At 37.3% G+C, this 16310-nt stretch overlaps 2 protein-coding genes and 1 pseudogene across 3 annotated transcripts; all 3 read right to left on the bottom strand.

Moving 5' to 3' along the window:
- Nucleotides 1–3479: 3479 nt before the first annotated feature.
- Nucleotides 3480–7310, bottom strand: LOC110768174 (catalase isozyme 1). The gene is made up of 8 exons (XM_021971860.2): nt 7034–7310; nt 6762–6858; nt 5799–6076; nt 4604–5380; nt 4360–4449; nt 4075–4142; nt 3902–3995; nt 3480–3764 (listed from the first exon to the last, which is right to left on the bottom strand). Exons 1-8 carry the CDS (start codon nt 7046–7048, stop codon nt 3705–3707), a joined length of 1479 nt encoding a protein of 492 aa, XP_021827552.1. The 5' UTR covers nt 7049–7310; the 3' UTR covers nt 3480–3704.
- A 1377-nt stretch (nt 7311–8687) lies between these two features.
- LOC110768176 (uncharacterized) lies at nt 8688–12209 on the bottom strand (annotated as a pseudogene). The gene is made up of 3 exons (XR_015835779.1): nt 11611–12209; nt 11416–11499; nt 8688–11269 (listed from the first exon to the last, which is right to left on the bottom strand). The product of XR_015835779.1 is annotated as an uncharacterized LOC110768176 (transcript).
- Nucleotides 12210–12351: 142 nt separating this feature from the next.
- On the bottom strand, nt 12352–16021 carry LOC110768173 (catalase isozyme 1). Its single transcript, XM_021971859.2, has 8 exons — nt 15860–16021; nt 15588–15684; nt 14674–14951; nt 13624–14400; nt 13380–13469; nt 13093–13160; nt 12920–13013; nt 12352–12782 (listed from the first exon to the last, which is right to left on the bottom strand). Exons 1-8 carry the CDS (start codon nt 15872–15874, stop codon nt 12723–12725), a joined length of 1479 nt encoding a protein of 492 aa, XP_021827551.2. The 5' UTR covers nt 15875–16021; the 3' UTR covers nt 12352–12722.
- Nucleotides 16022–16310: the final 289 nt, after the last annotated feature.

Raw genomic sequence — 16310 nt, 5'->3', positions numbered from 1 at the left:
TGAAGCATTTTCTAATTAAGCCTTACAACAAAAATGAGGTTGAGTTTGCTTTGAAGCAAATGCCTCCTTCAAAGGCTCCTGGAATTGATGGAATGTCTGCTGTTTTTTTCCAGAAATATTGGCACATTCTTGGGGACGAAGTTGCTGAGGTATGTCTAAAAATTCTGAATGGGCAGGAAAGTGTGAGAAGCCTGAACAAGACTTTGATAGCTCTCATCCCTAAAGTTGAAAAACCGGAATATGTGACTCAGTACAGGCCAATATCTCTTTGCAATGTGATTTATAAAATCATTTCGAAGACCATAGCTAATAGATTAAAGTGTCTGCTCCCAATGATTATATCTGAAAGTCAGAGTGCTTTTGTTCCAAAGAGGCAAATTTCAGATAACATCATTCTGGCTTTTGAAACAATCCATGCCATGAAATGTAGAAGGGGGAGAAAAGTCCCAAGATTTTCTTTGAAGCTAGACATGGCAAAAGCGTATGATAGAGTTGAGTGGAATTTCATTTGTAAAATGATGGAGAAATTGGGTTTCCCTGATGAGTTTATTAAGCTGGTCTTTGAGTGTATATCTACTGTCTCATATTCTTTGTTAAGGCATGGAGCTGTGGAAGGTAATATTATCCCACAAAGGGGGATTAGACAAGGAGATCTCTTATCTCCCTATCTTTTTCTCATTTGTGCAGAGGGTTTCTCTACACTTCTTAAACAGGCATAGCTCTCTGGTGATATAAAAGGGATTGAAGTTGTAAGAGGGGCCCCTCCAATTTCTCATTTGTTTTTTGCAGATGACAGCTTGCTCTTTCTTGAAGCAACACCACAAGCCTGTAGAACCCTTAAGAGGGTGTTCGAGATTTATGAGATGGTAGCAGGGCAACAAATAAATTTGGCTAAGTCTGCAATTGCTTTCAGTCCTAACACTCCTGTGCAATTAAGGAATGAGGTGAGTAGCAATTTAGCGATCCCAATTGTTGAGTTTCATGGGAAATATTTGGGATTGCCAATTGTGATTGGTAGGAAAAAGAAGGAGTGCTTTAATGGAATAAAAGAAAGATTGAGAAAGAAGCTTAATGGATGGAAAGAGAAACTACTTTCAAAAGCGGGAAAGGCTCTCCTTATCAAAGCGGTGGCTCAGAGCATTCCAAATTATGCTATGGGAGTCTTTAAACTTCCTGTAACATTCTGCTCAAACCTAAACTCAATGATTTCTAAATTTTGGTGGAAGAACTCATAGTGTAGTAGAGGTATTAGCTGGGCAAAGTGGGTGCATTTGTGTTTTGCAAAAGATGAAGGTGGAATGGGGTTTAGAGACCTAGAATCTTTTAACAAAGCGCTTGTGGCTAAGCAATGCTGGAGACTTCTTACCAATGAACATACAATGATTCATAAGGTGTTAAAAGCGCGATACTTCCCAAAGTGTAATTTCTTGGTAGTGGGTAAAGGAAGAGCTTCTTCTTATATTTGGAGGTCTTTGATTTGGGGTCGTGAGTTGCTCTTGAGTGGGTTAAGGAAGAGGATTGAAGATGGACAAGAAACACTAGTCTATGGTGATGCTTGGATTCCTAGACCCAACTCTTTCCGCCCTATTTCCCCTCAAGTGTTGGATCAAGAAACTAAAGTAAGTGACTTTATTTTTCCTTTTGGGAATTGGAATGTTGATTTATTAAATTTGTGTTTTCATGAGGATGATGTTAAGGCTATTACATCTATTACTTTTTTGAGTGTTAATTATCACAAAGATAGATGGATTTGGCATTATACTACAAATGGAACTTATTCTGTGAAGAGTGGTTATAGGCTGGAGATGTCTAAGAAAAAGGAATGCAGTGGGGCTGTTGGATCTTCTTCGGAACCAAGAATACGAAGTGCTTTCTGGAGAAAAGTTTGGTCCCAAGAGGTACCACAAAAACTTTTATATTTTAATTGGAGAGCTATTAAAAATTATCTTCCTTGTAGATCTAATCTATGGAAAAGAAAGATAATTTCTGATGACTCTTGCCCCATTTGTAATGTGAATTATGAGATTGTAATTCATGCTTTGTGGAGCTGTCCTAATGCCCAAAAAGTTTGGAAAAAAGTGTTGTTCAGGGAGGTCTTTACAGGGTTACATTTTTTCAACTATGGGGATCTGTTTGAAATTGCCACTATGTATCTTTCGAAGTATGAAATGCGCTTGTTTTTATATATCTGCTGGAATCTGTGGCAAAACAGAAATAAAGCTGTTATTGAAGGTCGCACTAGTGCACAAAATGTGATTTTCAACAGAGCTCTCTTTTTGGCTAATGAATATGAAAGTCTTGTGAAAGGGGAACCTAAGTTAATTGCAGAGAAACCAACCAAATGGTCTCCTCCTCCTGTTGGTAGATATAAACTGAATGTTGATGCTGCTTTTATTCCTGAAACAGGTGTGAGTGGAATTGGTGCTATTGTTAGAAATGACAAAGGGGAAGTGATGGCGGCTATGACCCTTCCTCTTGCCAATGCCACCTCATCTAAACATGCAGAGATCATGGCGCTTCATTTCGGGATGAATTTTGCTCGAGATGCTGGCTTTTCTTCTTTTTTAATGGAGTCTGATTCACAAGGGGTGGTAATTGATGTAAAGAATGATGAGGAAGAGTTGTGGGCATCAGACGGGCATCTTATTGATGATATTAAGAGGAGTCTACAACTTTTTGAAGAAGTTACTATCTCTTTTAGTCCAAGAGGGTGTAACCAAGTAGTTCATTTTCTAGCAAGGCATGCTCTTAATTGTGATACTATGGTAACCTGGATTGAAGAGGTTCCCTTCTGGCTGGAATCAGTTGTAAATGATGACATTGTTGTATCCTCTTAATTTTATCAATGAGTTCTTCTTTCCCACCAAAAAAAAAAAAAAAAAAAAAAAAAAAAAACCTATAGGGAAAAGAACTATTTTAAAATTAAAAAAAAAAGTGTTTGTGTGCTGCAAAATGTCTACAATGAAAAGAATTGAAAAAAAAAATTGCTTGTGCGCTGCAAAACACCTACATCAAAAAGAATAGAAAACATAAAAAGCTGCAAAACACCTACATCAAAAAGAATAGAAAACATAAAAAGTGTGCTGCAAAATACTATAGCGAAAAGAATTGATAAAATTGTTAAAAATATATGCTTGTGTTTTGCAACGTGAAAAGGTGATTAAAAATATAAAATGCAGAAAAACTTGAAGACATCATTAAATAAATGTTTTAAATAATAATAAAATATAGTAGCGTTTAATTATAGGGAGTCAATAGGAGCCCCTTCTCTCTTAGGAGCTCCTAGAGGTCTTCCTATTTTAGGAGCTGGATAGGGAGCATGATTGGAGGTAGGATTTTTCAATTCCTCCATAAATTTTAGCTAAGGAGGTGGTTTAGGGAGTCTATTGTGGATGTTAATACTAAAACCATAATCTAACATGACAATCCAAGTCCAGAAACACAAGCATGCACACTAAGACAGGACATTAACATGCAAGTGAAGTATAAGTACGACTGCACAATATCTTGTATAGAAACAAGAGAAAATCGGCACATACAACCGGTGCTTATTACATTGGAACTACAGGTCACATTGCATACCAAATTTAGTATAACACTTTCTAAGGATAAACAATTTAACATGTGATATCCTCCCATATTGTCCATTTACTATGTCTTCTTGCCCACTGCTGGGTACTCAAACATTTGACTGGGCATAACCCTCAAATGCTTGGCCTCACATTGAGACGGGATGCGAGCTTTTGACCCAGAGATTTACACGCCTGCATTGCCAATACAAGCACATAACATCAGAACAACATGGCTTATTCTAAAACTAATCCTTCATATTCCAGTATCACATCATCAAGTTGCTTAACTGTACAAATTCACAAATGCAATAATTTATAAATAGACTCACCTGAGACCAGTATGAGATCCAGATGCTGCGAATCTCATGGGTGACACGTGGGTCTGATAGGGCATCCACCCATCGGCGGATGAATCGCTCTTGCCTGCATGAAGGTACAAGATTAAGAACAATGTTTAAATACAATTATTTTCACACAAAGACATCATAGGGTTGCCAGGTACCTGTCTGGCGCCCAAGATCTGTATCTCTCTCCAGGTTGCTTAAAGTTGTTCTCCTTCTCAATGATGCTCTGAATAACCAAAAAAGAGTTCCCATATGAATTATTATGTGCAGAAAACTAGGAAAATCCAGAAATGCTATCGGTACATATGTATACACCTACACTATTGTATGCGCCCAGGTGACAGAAAAAAGGACACAGCTGGAAGAAAAGATAATGTACAGACAAGATGGGGAAACTAAGGTATATTATTTAAAGCAATATTCCTCAATTGATAGAAACTGACCTTCTCACGCTTTCCAGTGAGGATATTAGAAGGAATGGGGAAGCGCTCAGCATGACGAACAGGATCATACCTTGAAGGGAAGTAATTAACCTGAAGATAACAGTATAGCAACTCATCAGAGAAAACTCAAATAAATAAACACACATACAATTGGAGTTGTCCTCCCAGAATATTGAGCAATCTAAGTATACAAGGGCCAAAGGGATTCCATAAGAGACATAACAATTGAGTAAAATAATAATACCTCCTCATCCCTGTGCATGAAATTCATGAATCCCTCATGATGATTGTTATGATGAGAATTCTTGGGAGCATTCACTGGGAGCTGCAGATAGTTCGGGCCAAGACGGTGCCTCTGAGTATCAGAATATGAGAAGATTCGAGTTTGGAGCAACTTATCATCTGAATAGTAGACACCAGGGACAACAATGGCAGGGCAAAACGCAAGTTGTTCATTCTCTGCAAAGAAGTTATCAATGTTTTTATTCAGAACCAAACGGCCAACTGGCTGCAGAGGAAGAATATCTTCAGGCCAGGTCTTAGTTACGTCAAGTGGGTCAAAGTCAAATCTGTCCTCATGATCAGGATCAATTGTCTGAATATAAAGTTTCCACTCAGGGTAGTTGCCAGCTGCAATGGAGTCATAGAGATCCTGGGTAGCATGGCTGTGATTAGCTCCTCCAACCTTAATAGCTTCATCCTCCAACAAACACTTGACTCCACAAGTAGGTTTCCAATGAAATTTCACATACAGTGCTTTCCCTGCCTTATTGATAAGGGTATAGGTGTTAACACCAGAGCCTTCCATGTGCCTGTAATCTTGTGGAACTCCCAGATCATCAAATAGGAAGGTGAACATGTGCAGGCTTTCTGGATGGTGGGAGAAGAAGTCAAGGATCCTCCAAGCCTCTTGGATGTGTGACTTGGGGTTCGGTTTGAGAGCATGGACCATGTCCGGGAATTTCATTCCATCACGGACAAAAAAGACGGGGAAATTGTTTCCAACCAGGTCAAAATTACCCTGTGTTTATGAACAAATTCACCACATGAGTAATCACTACACAGCAAAACAAACCCAAATAAATTCGTACATAGTGAATAATAATGTTACCAAGAAATCAACCATCTGTATATGCAAAAACAAAATGCAATATGGTATGCTACATGAGCAATCTATCACAGCCAAGCGACTACCCCCATAATTTAAAGGAAAATGAAAAGGGAAAGCTAAGAAAGGAATGAATGCAATCTTTCATTAAAGTCATGAGACTGAATGATTTCCAAGAACTATAATTAGTCAAATATGACTTGAGTACTTCATATTTTGTCACCACAGCCACCTCAGCTGCCACTACAGACACCAATACATATCCATTAAATATGCCTATGCTATTGAGAAAATAAATAAAACATTGATAATATATAGGTAAAAACCTCACCTCTCTGGTGTAAAACTTCACTGCAAAACCACGAGGATCCCTCAGGGTTTCAGGGCTGCCACGCTCATGGATAACAGTGGAGAAACGCACAATGACAGGTGTCTGAACACCAGGGGCTCGAAGGAAGTCAGCACAAGTAAGCTGAGAAATATCATGAGTGACCTCAAAGAATCCCTTTGCACTGGCTCCCCTAGCATGGACAACACGCTCTGGGATTCGTTCTCTATCAAAGTTGGCAAGTTTCTCCACCAGATGATAGTCCTCAAGGAGAATTGGACCTGGAAAATAGAAACAGAAGTTTAATTCGGAACTGCACCGACTCAACTCATCATATTTAATCATCTAGATTACATGCAAAAATAGCATAAAAATGAAATTAGTTGTTATGCATTCCAGAACATAAAATAAAGATGACTGTTGCTCAGTTGCAAATATTTGTAATTTTTATTTACATTTAGAAGGTAGGGTTTCAGACAACCAGATTATCTTGACAACCCAACCCAAAAGGAGGCTGGAGGAATTAAACGAGAACCAACAGAGCGAGAGTCATTTTTCAACTAAAGTAAGCATAAAATTTTAAAATAAATGTCAATAGGAAAAGGATCAGCTTCAAATACAAGATATACAAGTATATATATACATATCTTAAATCCCACAAGCGTTTCCAAAGATTAATTATCCTCAACATGGTAGTGGGTGGGAATAACATCCAAAAAGCAGTTTACAGCTCATAATCACATGAATATCAAAATCTTGTTCAGAAAAGTTGAGAAAACCATCACAAAAATTCAAAACCCAGGTAAGCGAAGAACCAATGATAACAAAGATAAATATATACACACAAATAGTGAACAGCATCATAAGATAGATTGATGATGAAGCGCAACTATAAAAAAAAAAAAAAAAAAACTGTGTTGCAATTGAAAACCCAGCATCAATCAACGAAGAGTTGTGATGAATTACCTCTAGATCCAACAGTCAAAGAAGAGTTGTTGTTCCAAACTGGAGCACCGGAGTTTGTGGTCCAGAATGGGGAATCAAAAGCACTTGAAGGGCGGTACTGCAACATACACAACGAAAACGAAACAAGACCATGATGAGCTAAAAGAACAACAAACACAAAATTTCGAGCTACGCTTAAATGACCAGTCTGATTGATCAAGAAGATTAATTCATCAAGAAATCAAACTTAAACAAATCAAGAAATATTGAGATTAGGACAGGGAAATGAGTACCTTGTAAGGATCCATGGAGAGAGAGAGGGGGAAGAAGAAGAAGGGAGTTTGATATGAAGGTGAGAGAGCAGAGCTAAGCCGCTCAAAGGTTGGGTCGTTTGGCAAATGAGAATCGAAGAGGGAAATATGAAATTGGGGAATTTATAAACACTTGTGGGTCGTGGGCGTGGCTCGCGCTTCTGTGCAAATTACCAATCTCAGCAGGTTATCTTTATCCCCACACACACTGGGAGGTCAAGAGAAGAGAAGACATATCTTTGCCAACTTAGCGTCGCGAGTCAGAACGATTCTCGCCAAACCTGTCAACGAAACATTCTTGTGTACACAATTGTGGCAAAACGTGCTTCACTCACTTCAAATCTTTTACGACCAATTTTATGAGGAGGGCTTTTTTTACAACAAAAAAAATTATACAATTTTATGAGGAGATTGTATGCAAAAAAAACAAATGGGATTCGGATTTTTTTTTAATGGGAATTATTGTCCAAAGACAAAAGAAATATTACAGAAATTAAGAGTTCAATTGAAAAGTAAAAGAAATTAAAATGCGTAAAAAGGACTAGAAACACCATAATTGACTGTGTAATTATAAAATATATGGAATCGTCTTTTTATTGTTCAAAGATTGTGAACATATTATCCCTAAATAATGAACACAAAAATTGATTTAAATATAATGTTGGTGTTGATTGCAATTAATAGCTAACTATAGAGATTTGATTGAAACAGTTAAAACATTTCACCACGAACAACAATGGCAGGGCAAAATGCAAGTTGTTAATCTTACTCTAATTGAATTATTAATTTTTGTTAATATTTTATTTTACTTAAGAAGAAAAAAAAAGTCATTCGTGTATCTCACATTATCATTGAATTGGTTTCAAGATGATCAGTTTAACAACAAATCCCGAGCCTATGAATTTATCCGTATTTTGTAAAACCTAAGCTTCTCAAAAAATCTAACCATTTAACATATGACACATCATCAATTTTTAACCTAAGATTTGTTTTTTCAAAATTGAAGTTAACTTTAAAGTTAACGTGCTTGAGGGGTTTTTTTTTTCATCATGCTTCCTTCCTCCTTGAGAAAACTGTGAATAAAATTGATGCATTGCTCTTTATCTCCAGCTTATATATTGAACCCTAAAGCACAAAGCGACCTTCAAAACTTAGATTTTTTGGCCACACAAACTTGAGCAAAGCATGTCTTATCTTTTTCACAAGATTATTCACTCTCATGCTAAATTCATCATCATGTGTAATTAAGAAATAACAAGTTTCACGATGAACTAAAAAAAAAAAAACTCTCAACCACGTTAACTTTAACGTTAGCATCAGTTTTTTAAAAGAAAAAAAAAAGACCTTTACTTAAAGATTGATGATGTGTCATATGAGTGGTTAGATTATTTAGTTTAAATTTTACGAAATACACGGATTCTAAATGTAGAAATTTGGTATTCATATGCGATAAATATCACTTTATGAGTGAAATTTGGTATTCATATGCGATAAATATCACTTTATGAGTAAAAATTGCATCTAAACATGAGGATAAAATGATGTTCATCCGCACATTGAACAAGCACAATATATCGTGAAGATATTCGATATATTGAAAACCTCGCAGATATTCATGTAGGCAGGCTAAACGACGGGACCAACAAAGAAATATTTTTATGGCAAAAACTTCAACAACAACAAAAAATAAATAAATAAAAAAGGAGGCCTGGAAAAGTATTGCCTATTATCATAATCGTGGTGGGAGTTTCCAAAATTGAAATTAATTGAGAACGTCATGTATTCATCGTTCCTTATCCAGGTCTTGGAGCTTTGCTAACACTTAGGCGCAACCAACCACCTACGGCAGTGGCGGGTATGGGTGACGTGGTCCACTCACAAGACGCCACGACTACCAAAGTGTACCTTGAAACGTGTGCTATAAATAGCTCAGAGATTCTCTCTCAAGGGATATGCTTGAAATTTATTATAAAAGAAAAACTGGAAGAGGCTGTTTTTGGTGTTGTTTGTGTGAAAGCTGCCAAAACAGCAAATATGCTGATAAGGTTAGAATGGGCCGTGAGCTCAGATTAGCCACAAAGACTGTTCCTCTCTGGGCCCACTTCAGATTTGGTGTTGTTTTTCTACAGGATTTCTTCTTTTTTATTTATCAATATTAACATTTTTTTTTAATGGAACTCCGAAATGAACAAATTTTGAAGGTGATTGTCATGGTAATTGATATGTTCATAATTTCACATAATTTTATATCTTTATACTTAGTTTTGTGAATTAATTTGGATTAAAGATGCTGATTTCAGTTATTTTTTGGTTTTTCAACTTATGAGTAACGAAATGTATAAATTCGCCAAATATTCCTCATAATAGAGTTTGACATGATTCCAATTGGAGATGGAAGACAGAATCTTGAAGTTTGTCCATGAATATTTTCATAATTTTTGAAGACTGCTAAGGTGCCCATATTTAATTAGACAATTTAGCCTAAACCAATTCCTGGAGAATACTGAGTCAGCAGGGGTATTTTGGCCATAACTCACTCATACGACATCGGATTGAGGCATATGACATATGGCTGAAAAGAAGACATCCAGAGATTTCCAATGAGTGGTCGTACGCAATTTTTGGAGGTCAGGAAGGTGTTCAAATCACATTCACAAAGAGGATCACGTGCAGTTTCCTGGAAGTTTTAGGAAACTTAGCTTAATTACCTTTTCTAGTTAGGAATTGACTTGGAAATCAAGTCTTTGTGTAAGGCCACGTATTCAAGCCCATTCTAACTAGGTTTTAGGTTCTTTTAAGAGGAGAGGTCTTGGGAACTAAGGAGACACACCAGAAATTTCAGACTTCAACCGTGGAGCAAGGAAGAGCGACCGTGCCTCTAAACTCTAAGGGTTTTTCTTATCTCTTTCTCAATGTTTTATTTTTGCGTTGTTACCATGATTATGAGTAACTAATTTTCTTTTACTAAGACACAATGTAACCCTTTTCTAATTATTCAAAGCTTAGTTATGTCACGCTATTAAAATTTTCATGTTGTTGAAATTTAATCACTGTGCTTATTTTCTTAACTAATGATCTTGATGCTTAGCTACTATTTAGGTTTTTGGTTAAGTAATTTGATGTATGTTAGGGTATACGCCATGCCTAATATGGGTTTTGCTTCTTGTGATTAAATTCATGAATATGCCTAAGGTAAACACCGTACTCTTAGGGGTTTGTGTGATTGTGTGAAGTTCTCATTGAACCTAAGGTCTTTTTATATGTTTATATTTATGCCTCACGCCAAGGATAAATTGCGTGTAAGAAGAAGTGGTTAATTGTTGTGAAAAGAGTTAATCATAATTTTGGAGAACTAATCATCAACATAACTTGGGAATTTTGATAGTATGCATGCTAAGGTTTGGATAAGAGGAATTGTGGTGAAATTATTGTCTTGGTAACCATTTAGTTCATGTTTTTCTTTATTATCTTGTCTTTTCATTTTCTTGTTTCAACGTTCTTTTAAAGAAAATCTTTCAAAACCAACTTTCAAAACTCCTTGATTAAGTCTTAGTTGAGTCTTTAGTTTTAAGTTTATTAGTTAGGGTGTCTAGAGTAGTTTAGAATTCATAACCACTTGAGAATTTATTCGGTCTCTGTGGGAACGACCTTGTACTTGTCTTGGCTATATAGCATTAACCTTGTGTGCTTGCAAGTTTATTTCTTGAATTTAACTATCTAATTTTCAGGTAGTAAAATTATACATCAGTAATTACTTGATGTTAGTTAGAGAACCTCTACGTCTAGGGGAACTATGAGTTCAAGGAAGCTTTGAACTCAATTATACATCAGTAATTACTTGTTCTTTATGCATAAACATATTCAAGTTCCATGTTCAAGACTTGACATCTAATCATTACAGCGATCATCTATTAAAAAAAAACTATGTGACTGGGCCTTGATTCAATAAGAACTTAAGCGTTAGCTTCATGTATGTAGGAAAAGCACACAAAACATAAAAAGAAAAATTAAAAAGAGAGAGAACAAATTATACTGGTAAGAGTAGACTACCTCCTGTTGCTCAAGTTCCATCACCAAAAACAGCATATCAATGTATTTTGAATCTTTAATCGCTTTCCACTTGTTGGACTGAACACACTCAAATTGCCTATAAAAAATTGCTTGTCATTGAAGACTTCCCCAATATATTTAGAGCCATCATCCTTTGGATCTCTTTTGCTGCATGATCATTGAGCACTAGAGTTAAATAAATCAATGACACAGCCATAAAATGAACACAGGGTTTGTGAAAAAGGTGATATTTTCAATGATTATATTAATAAATATTTATTCTTTGAGTAGTTAGATTTTTGCATAAGGCTTACCTTCCTCAACTGATAGCTGCATTGATATTTTCTCTAGCTCAACGGCATGTCTGCTAAGCTCAGATGGCGATAAATGACGAAGCGCTGATAACATGATGAACAAAGAGCATTTTCAGTGCTGACAAAATTAAAGGCAGAAAAATTGGTATGAAATTTTTTAAATTGAAACAGCAGTGCCATAATACAATGACCTACTCTGGATGTATTCTCTCTGATCAGAATCATCAAATTGCTTCAAGAGGTTCTGCAAATGTAGAAACCCTTCTGTCCTTTGCTCATCATGGTTCTTCTCAGAACCAACCAAGTGAGGAACCAGAGATTCAGGAGTGAATCTAAGTTGCCTGGAATGAGCAGCTGGCAATCCATTACTGGCCTTTCCAAGAAACATTGGAACAGGTGGTTTACCAGGTGAAAAATTTACCGGAGAAGCCAAGGGCATTGGTGCGAACGCAGATGTCTCATGTTCCTGCTTCTTAGTTCTGTCTTTAGGTAGGTCTTGCGGCTTTTGTGAAACTATATCGTTTGAAATTGAGAGAGTAAGTATTTTGTTCTGTCACACCTTGAACTCTTCGCTTGCCTAAAGCTGAATCTAACTTCCTCGCACCACCACCATGCATGAGCTGATCACTTGCACCGTTGTTGTCGTCGGATCAGCTGCACCAAAATGGATTCAGCTGCATCCTCAACTTGTGATACTCGCAAGTGCACGAGCCGTTCGGTAGTTTAGCATATGTAAGTGCGAGGTCCGTCGGAGTAGTCATTAGCTGCTAATCAACCCGAGAGAGAGAGAGAGAGAGAGAGAGAGAGAGAGAGAGAGAGAGATCCGAGGAGAAGATAGCAAAGAAGAAATGTAGAGCGTATTTTTTTTCCTAATCTTATAATTAAGTGTGTATTATTTAAATCGGGGTATGTGAGTTGTATTAGTTAGTCGGGTAATGAGAGTATTAAAAACTTAATCCGTTTAATATAGTCCAGTAATTAAATAATACAAGTTGACATCAAACAACTAACATTGACTATTTACTCATATCCAGAGTCTAATACCATGTACCAAACATACCCTACGAGCTTTTGCCACATGACTCATCTAACATGACAATCCAAGTCCACAAACACAAGCATACACACTAAGACAGGACACTGATATGAATGTGAACTACAAGAACGACTGCATAATATCTTGTATAGAAACAAGAGAATATCGGCACATACAACCGGCGCTTATTACATTGGAACTGCAGTTCACATTACATACCAAATTTAGTATAACACTGCTAGGAATTCAAACATTTGACTTGGCATAACCCTCAAATGCTTGGCCTCACATTGAGACGGGTTGCGATCTTTTGACCCAGAGACTTATCTGCCTGCATTGCCAATACAAGCACATAACATCAGAACAACATGGCTTATTCTAAAACTAACCCTTCATATTCCAGCATCACATCATCAAGTTGCTTAACTGTACAAATTCACAAATTCAATCATTCATAAATAGACTCACCTGAGACCAGTATGAGATCCAAATACTGCGAATCTCATGGGAGACACGTGGGTCTGATAGGGCATCCACGCATCGGCGGATGAATCGCTCTTGCCTGCATGAAGATGCAAGATTAAGAACAATGTTTAAATACAATTATTTTCATACAGAGACATCATAGGGTTGCCAGGTACCTGTCTGGCGCCCAAGATCTGTATCTCTCTCCAGGTTGCTTAAAGTTGTTCTCCTTCTCAATGACGCGCTGAATAACCAAAACAAAGTTCCCATATGAATTATTATGTGCAGAAAACAAGGAAAATCCAGAAATGCAATCGGTACATATGTATACACACCTACACTAGTGTATGTGCCCAGGTGACAGAAAAAGGAACACAGCTGGAAGAAAAGATGATGTACAGACGAGACGGGGAAACTAAGGTATATTATTTAAAGCAATATTCCTCAATTGATAGAAACTTACCCTCTCACGCTTTCCAGTGAGGATATTAGAAGGAATGGGGAAGCGCTCAGCATGACGAACAGGATCATACCTTGAAGGGAAGTAATTAACCTGAAGATAACAGTATAGCAACACATCAGAGAAAACTCAAATGAATAAACAAGCATACAATTGGAGTTGTCCTCCCAGAATATTGAGCAATCTAAGTATACAAGGGCCAAAGGGATTCCATATGAGACATAACAATTAAGTAAAATAATAATACCTCCTCATCCCTGTGCATGAAATTCATGAATCCGTCCTGATGATTGTTATGATGAGGACACTTGGGAGCATTCACTGGGAGCTGCATATAGTTCGGGCCAAGACGGTGCCTCTGAGTATCAGAATATGCGAAGATTCGAGTTTGAAGCATCTTATCATCTGAATAGTAGATACCAGGGACAACAAATGCAGGGTTAAACGCAAGTTGTTCATTCTCTGCAAAGAAGTTATCGACGTTTTTATTCAGAACCAAACGGCCAACTGGCTGCAGGGGAAGAATATCTTCAGGCCAGGTCTTAGTTAAGTCAAGAGGGTCAAAGTCAAATCTGTCCTCGTGATCAGGATCCATTGTCTGAATATAAAGTTTCCACTCAGGGTAGTTGCCAGCTGCAATGGAGTCATAGAGGTCCTTGGTAGCATGGCTGTGATTAGCTCCTCCAACCTTAATAGCTTCATCCTCCAACAAACACTTGACTCCACAAGTAGGTTTCCAATGAAATTTCACATAGTGTACTTTCCCTGCCTTACTGATGAGGGTATAGGCGTGAACACTAGAGCCTTCCATGTGCCTGTAATCTTGTGGAATTCCCAGATCATCATAAAAGAAGGCGAACGTGTGCAGGCTTTCTGGAAGGTGGGAGAAGAAGTCAAGGATCCTCCAATTCTCTTGGATGTGCGACTTGGGATTCGGTTTGAAAGCACGGATCGCGTCTGGGAATTTCATTGCATCACGGACAAAAAAGACGGGGAAATTGTTTCCAACCAGGTCAAAATTACCCTGCGTTTAAGAAGAACAAAGTCACCACATGAGTAATTACTACACAGCAAAATAAACCCGAATAAATTCGTATATGGTGAATAATGCTACATGAGCAATCTATTACAGCCAGAAGACTACCCCCCATAATTTAAAGGAAAATGAAAAGGCAAAGCTAACAAAGGAATGAGTGCAATCTTTCATTAAAGTCACGAGACTGCAAGATTTCCAAGAACTATAATTAGTCAAATATGACTTGAGTACTGCAAGATAATATATAGGTAAAAACCTCACCTCTCTGGTGTAAAACTTCACTGCAAAACCACGAGGATCCCTCAGGGTTTCAGGGCTGCCACGCTCATGGATAACAGTGGAGAAACGCACAATGACAGGTGTCTGAACACCAGGGGCTCGAAGGAAGTCAGCACAAGTAAGCTGAGAAATATCATGAGTGACCTCAAAGAATCCCTTTGCACTGGCTCCCCTAGCATGGACAACACGCTCTGGGATTCGTTCTCTATCGAAGGTTGCAAGTTTCTCCACCAGATGATAGTCCTCAAGGAGAACTGGACCTGAAAAATAGAAACAGAAATTTAATTCGGAACTGCACCGACTCAACTCATCATATTTAATCATCTAGATTACATGCAAAAATAGCATAAAAATGAAATTAATTGTTATGCATTCCAGAACATAAAATAAAGATGACTGTTGCTCGGTTGCAAATATTTGTAATTTTTATTTACATATCTTGACAACCCAAAAGGAGGCTGGAGGAATTAAACGGGAACCAACAGAGCGGGACAATCATTTTTCAACTTAAGTAAGCAGAAAATTTTAAAATAAATGTCAATAGGAAAAGGATCAGCTTCAAATACAAGATATATCTTAAATCCCACAAGCGTTTCCAAAGATTAATCATCCTCAACCTGGTAGTGGGTGGGAATAACATCCAAAAAGCAGTTTACATCTCATAATCACATGAATATCAAAATCTTGTTCAGAAAAGTTGAGAAAACCATCACAAAAATTCAAAACCCAGGTCAGCAAAGAACCTATATGATAACAAAGATAAATATATGCACACAAATAGTGAACATCATCATAAGATAGATAGATGATGAAGCGCAACTAAAAAAAAAGAAGAAAAAAACCTGTGTTGCAATTGAAAGCCCAGGATCAATCAACGAAGAGTTGTGATGAATTACCTCTAGATCCAACAGTCAAAGAAGAGTCGTTGTTCCAAACTGGAGCACCGGAGTTTGTGGTCCAGAATGGGGTATCAAAAGCACTTGAAGGGCGGTGCTGCAACATACACAACGAAAACGAAACAAGACCATGATGAGCTAAAAGAACAACAAACACAAAATTTCGAGCTACGCTTAAATGACCAATCTGATTGATCAAGAAGATTAATTCACCAAGAAATCAAACTTAAACAAATCAAGAAATATTGAGATTAGGACAGGGAAATGAGTACCTTGTAAGGATCCATGGAGAGAGAGATGGGGAGAAGAAGAAGGGAGTTTGATAAGAAGGTGAGAGAGCAGAGATTAGCCACTCAAAGGGAGGGTCGTGTGGCAAATGAGAATTGAAGAGTGAAATGACATTGGGGAATTTATAAACACTTGTGGGTCGTGGGCGTGGCTCGTGCTTCTTCTGTGCAAATTACCAATCTCAGCTGGTTATCTTTATCCAAACACACAGTGGAAGTTCAAGAGAAGAGAAGACATATCTTTGCCAATTTAGCGTCGCGAGTCAGAACGATTCCCGCCAAACCTTTTTTGTATTTTTAAATTGTTAATCTGACTATTGTTCTTAATTGAATTATTAATTTTTGTTAATATTTTATTTTACTTAAGATAAAAAAAAGTCATTCGTATATCTCACATTATCATTGAACTGGTTTCAAGACAACCAATTTAACAACA

This window comes from Prunus avium, chromosome 5 (assembly GCF_965620075.1).
Source record: "Prunus avium chromosome 5, drPruAviu1.hap1.1, whole genome shotgun sequence".
Lineage (NCBI taxonomy): Eukaryota > Viridiplantae > Streptophyta > Magnoliopsida > Rosales > Rosaceae > Prunus > Prunus avium.
The sequence above is the reverse complement of the archived record's forward strand: the minus strand, read 5'-3'. Positions and strand labels throughout refer to the sequence as shown.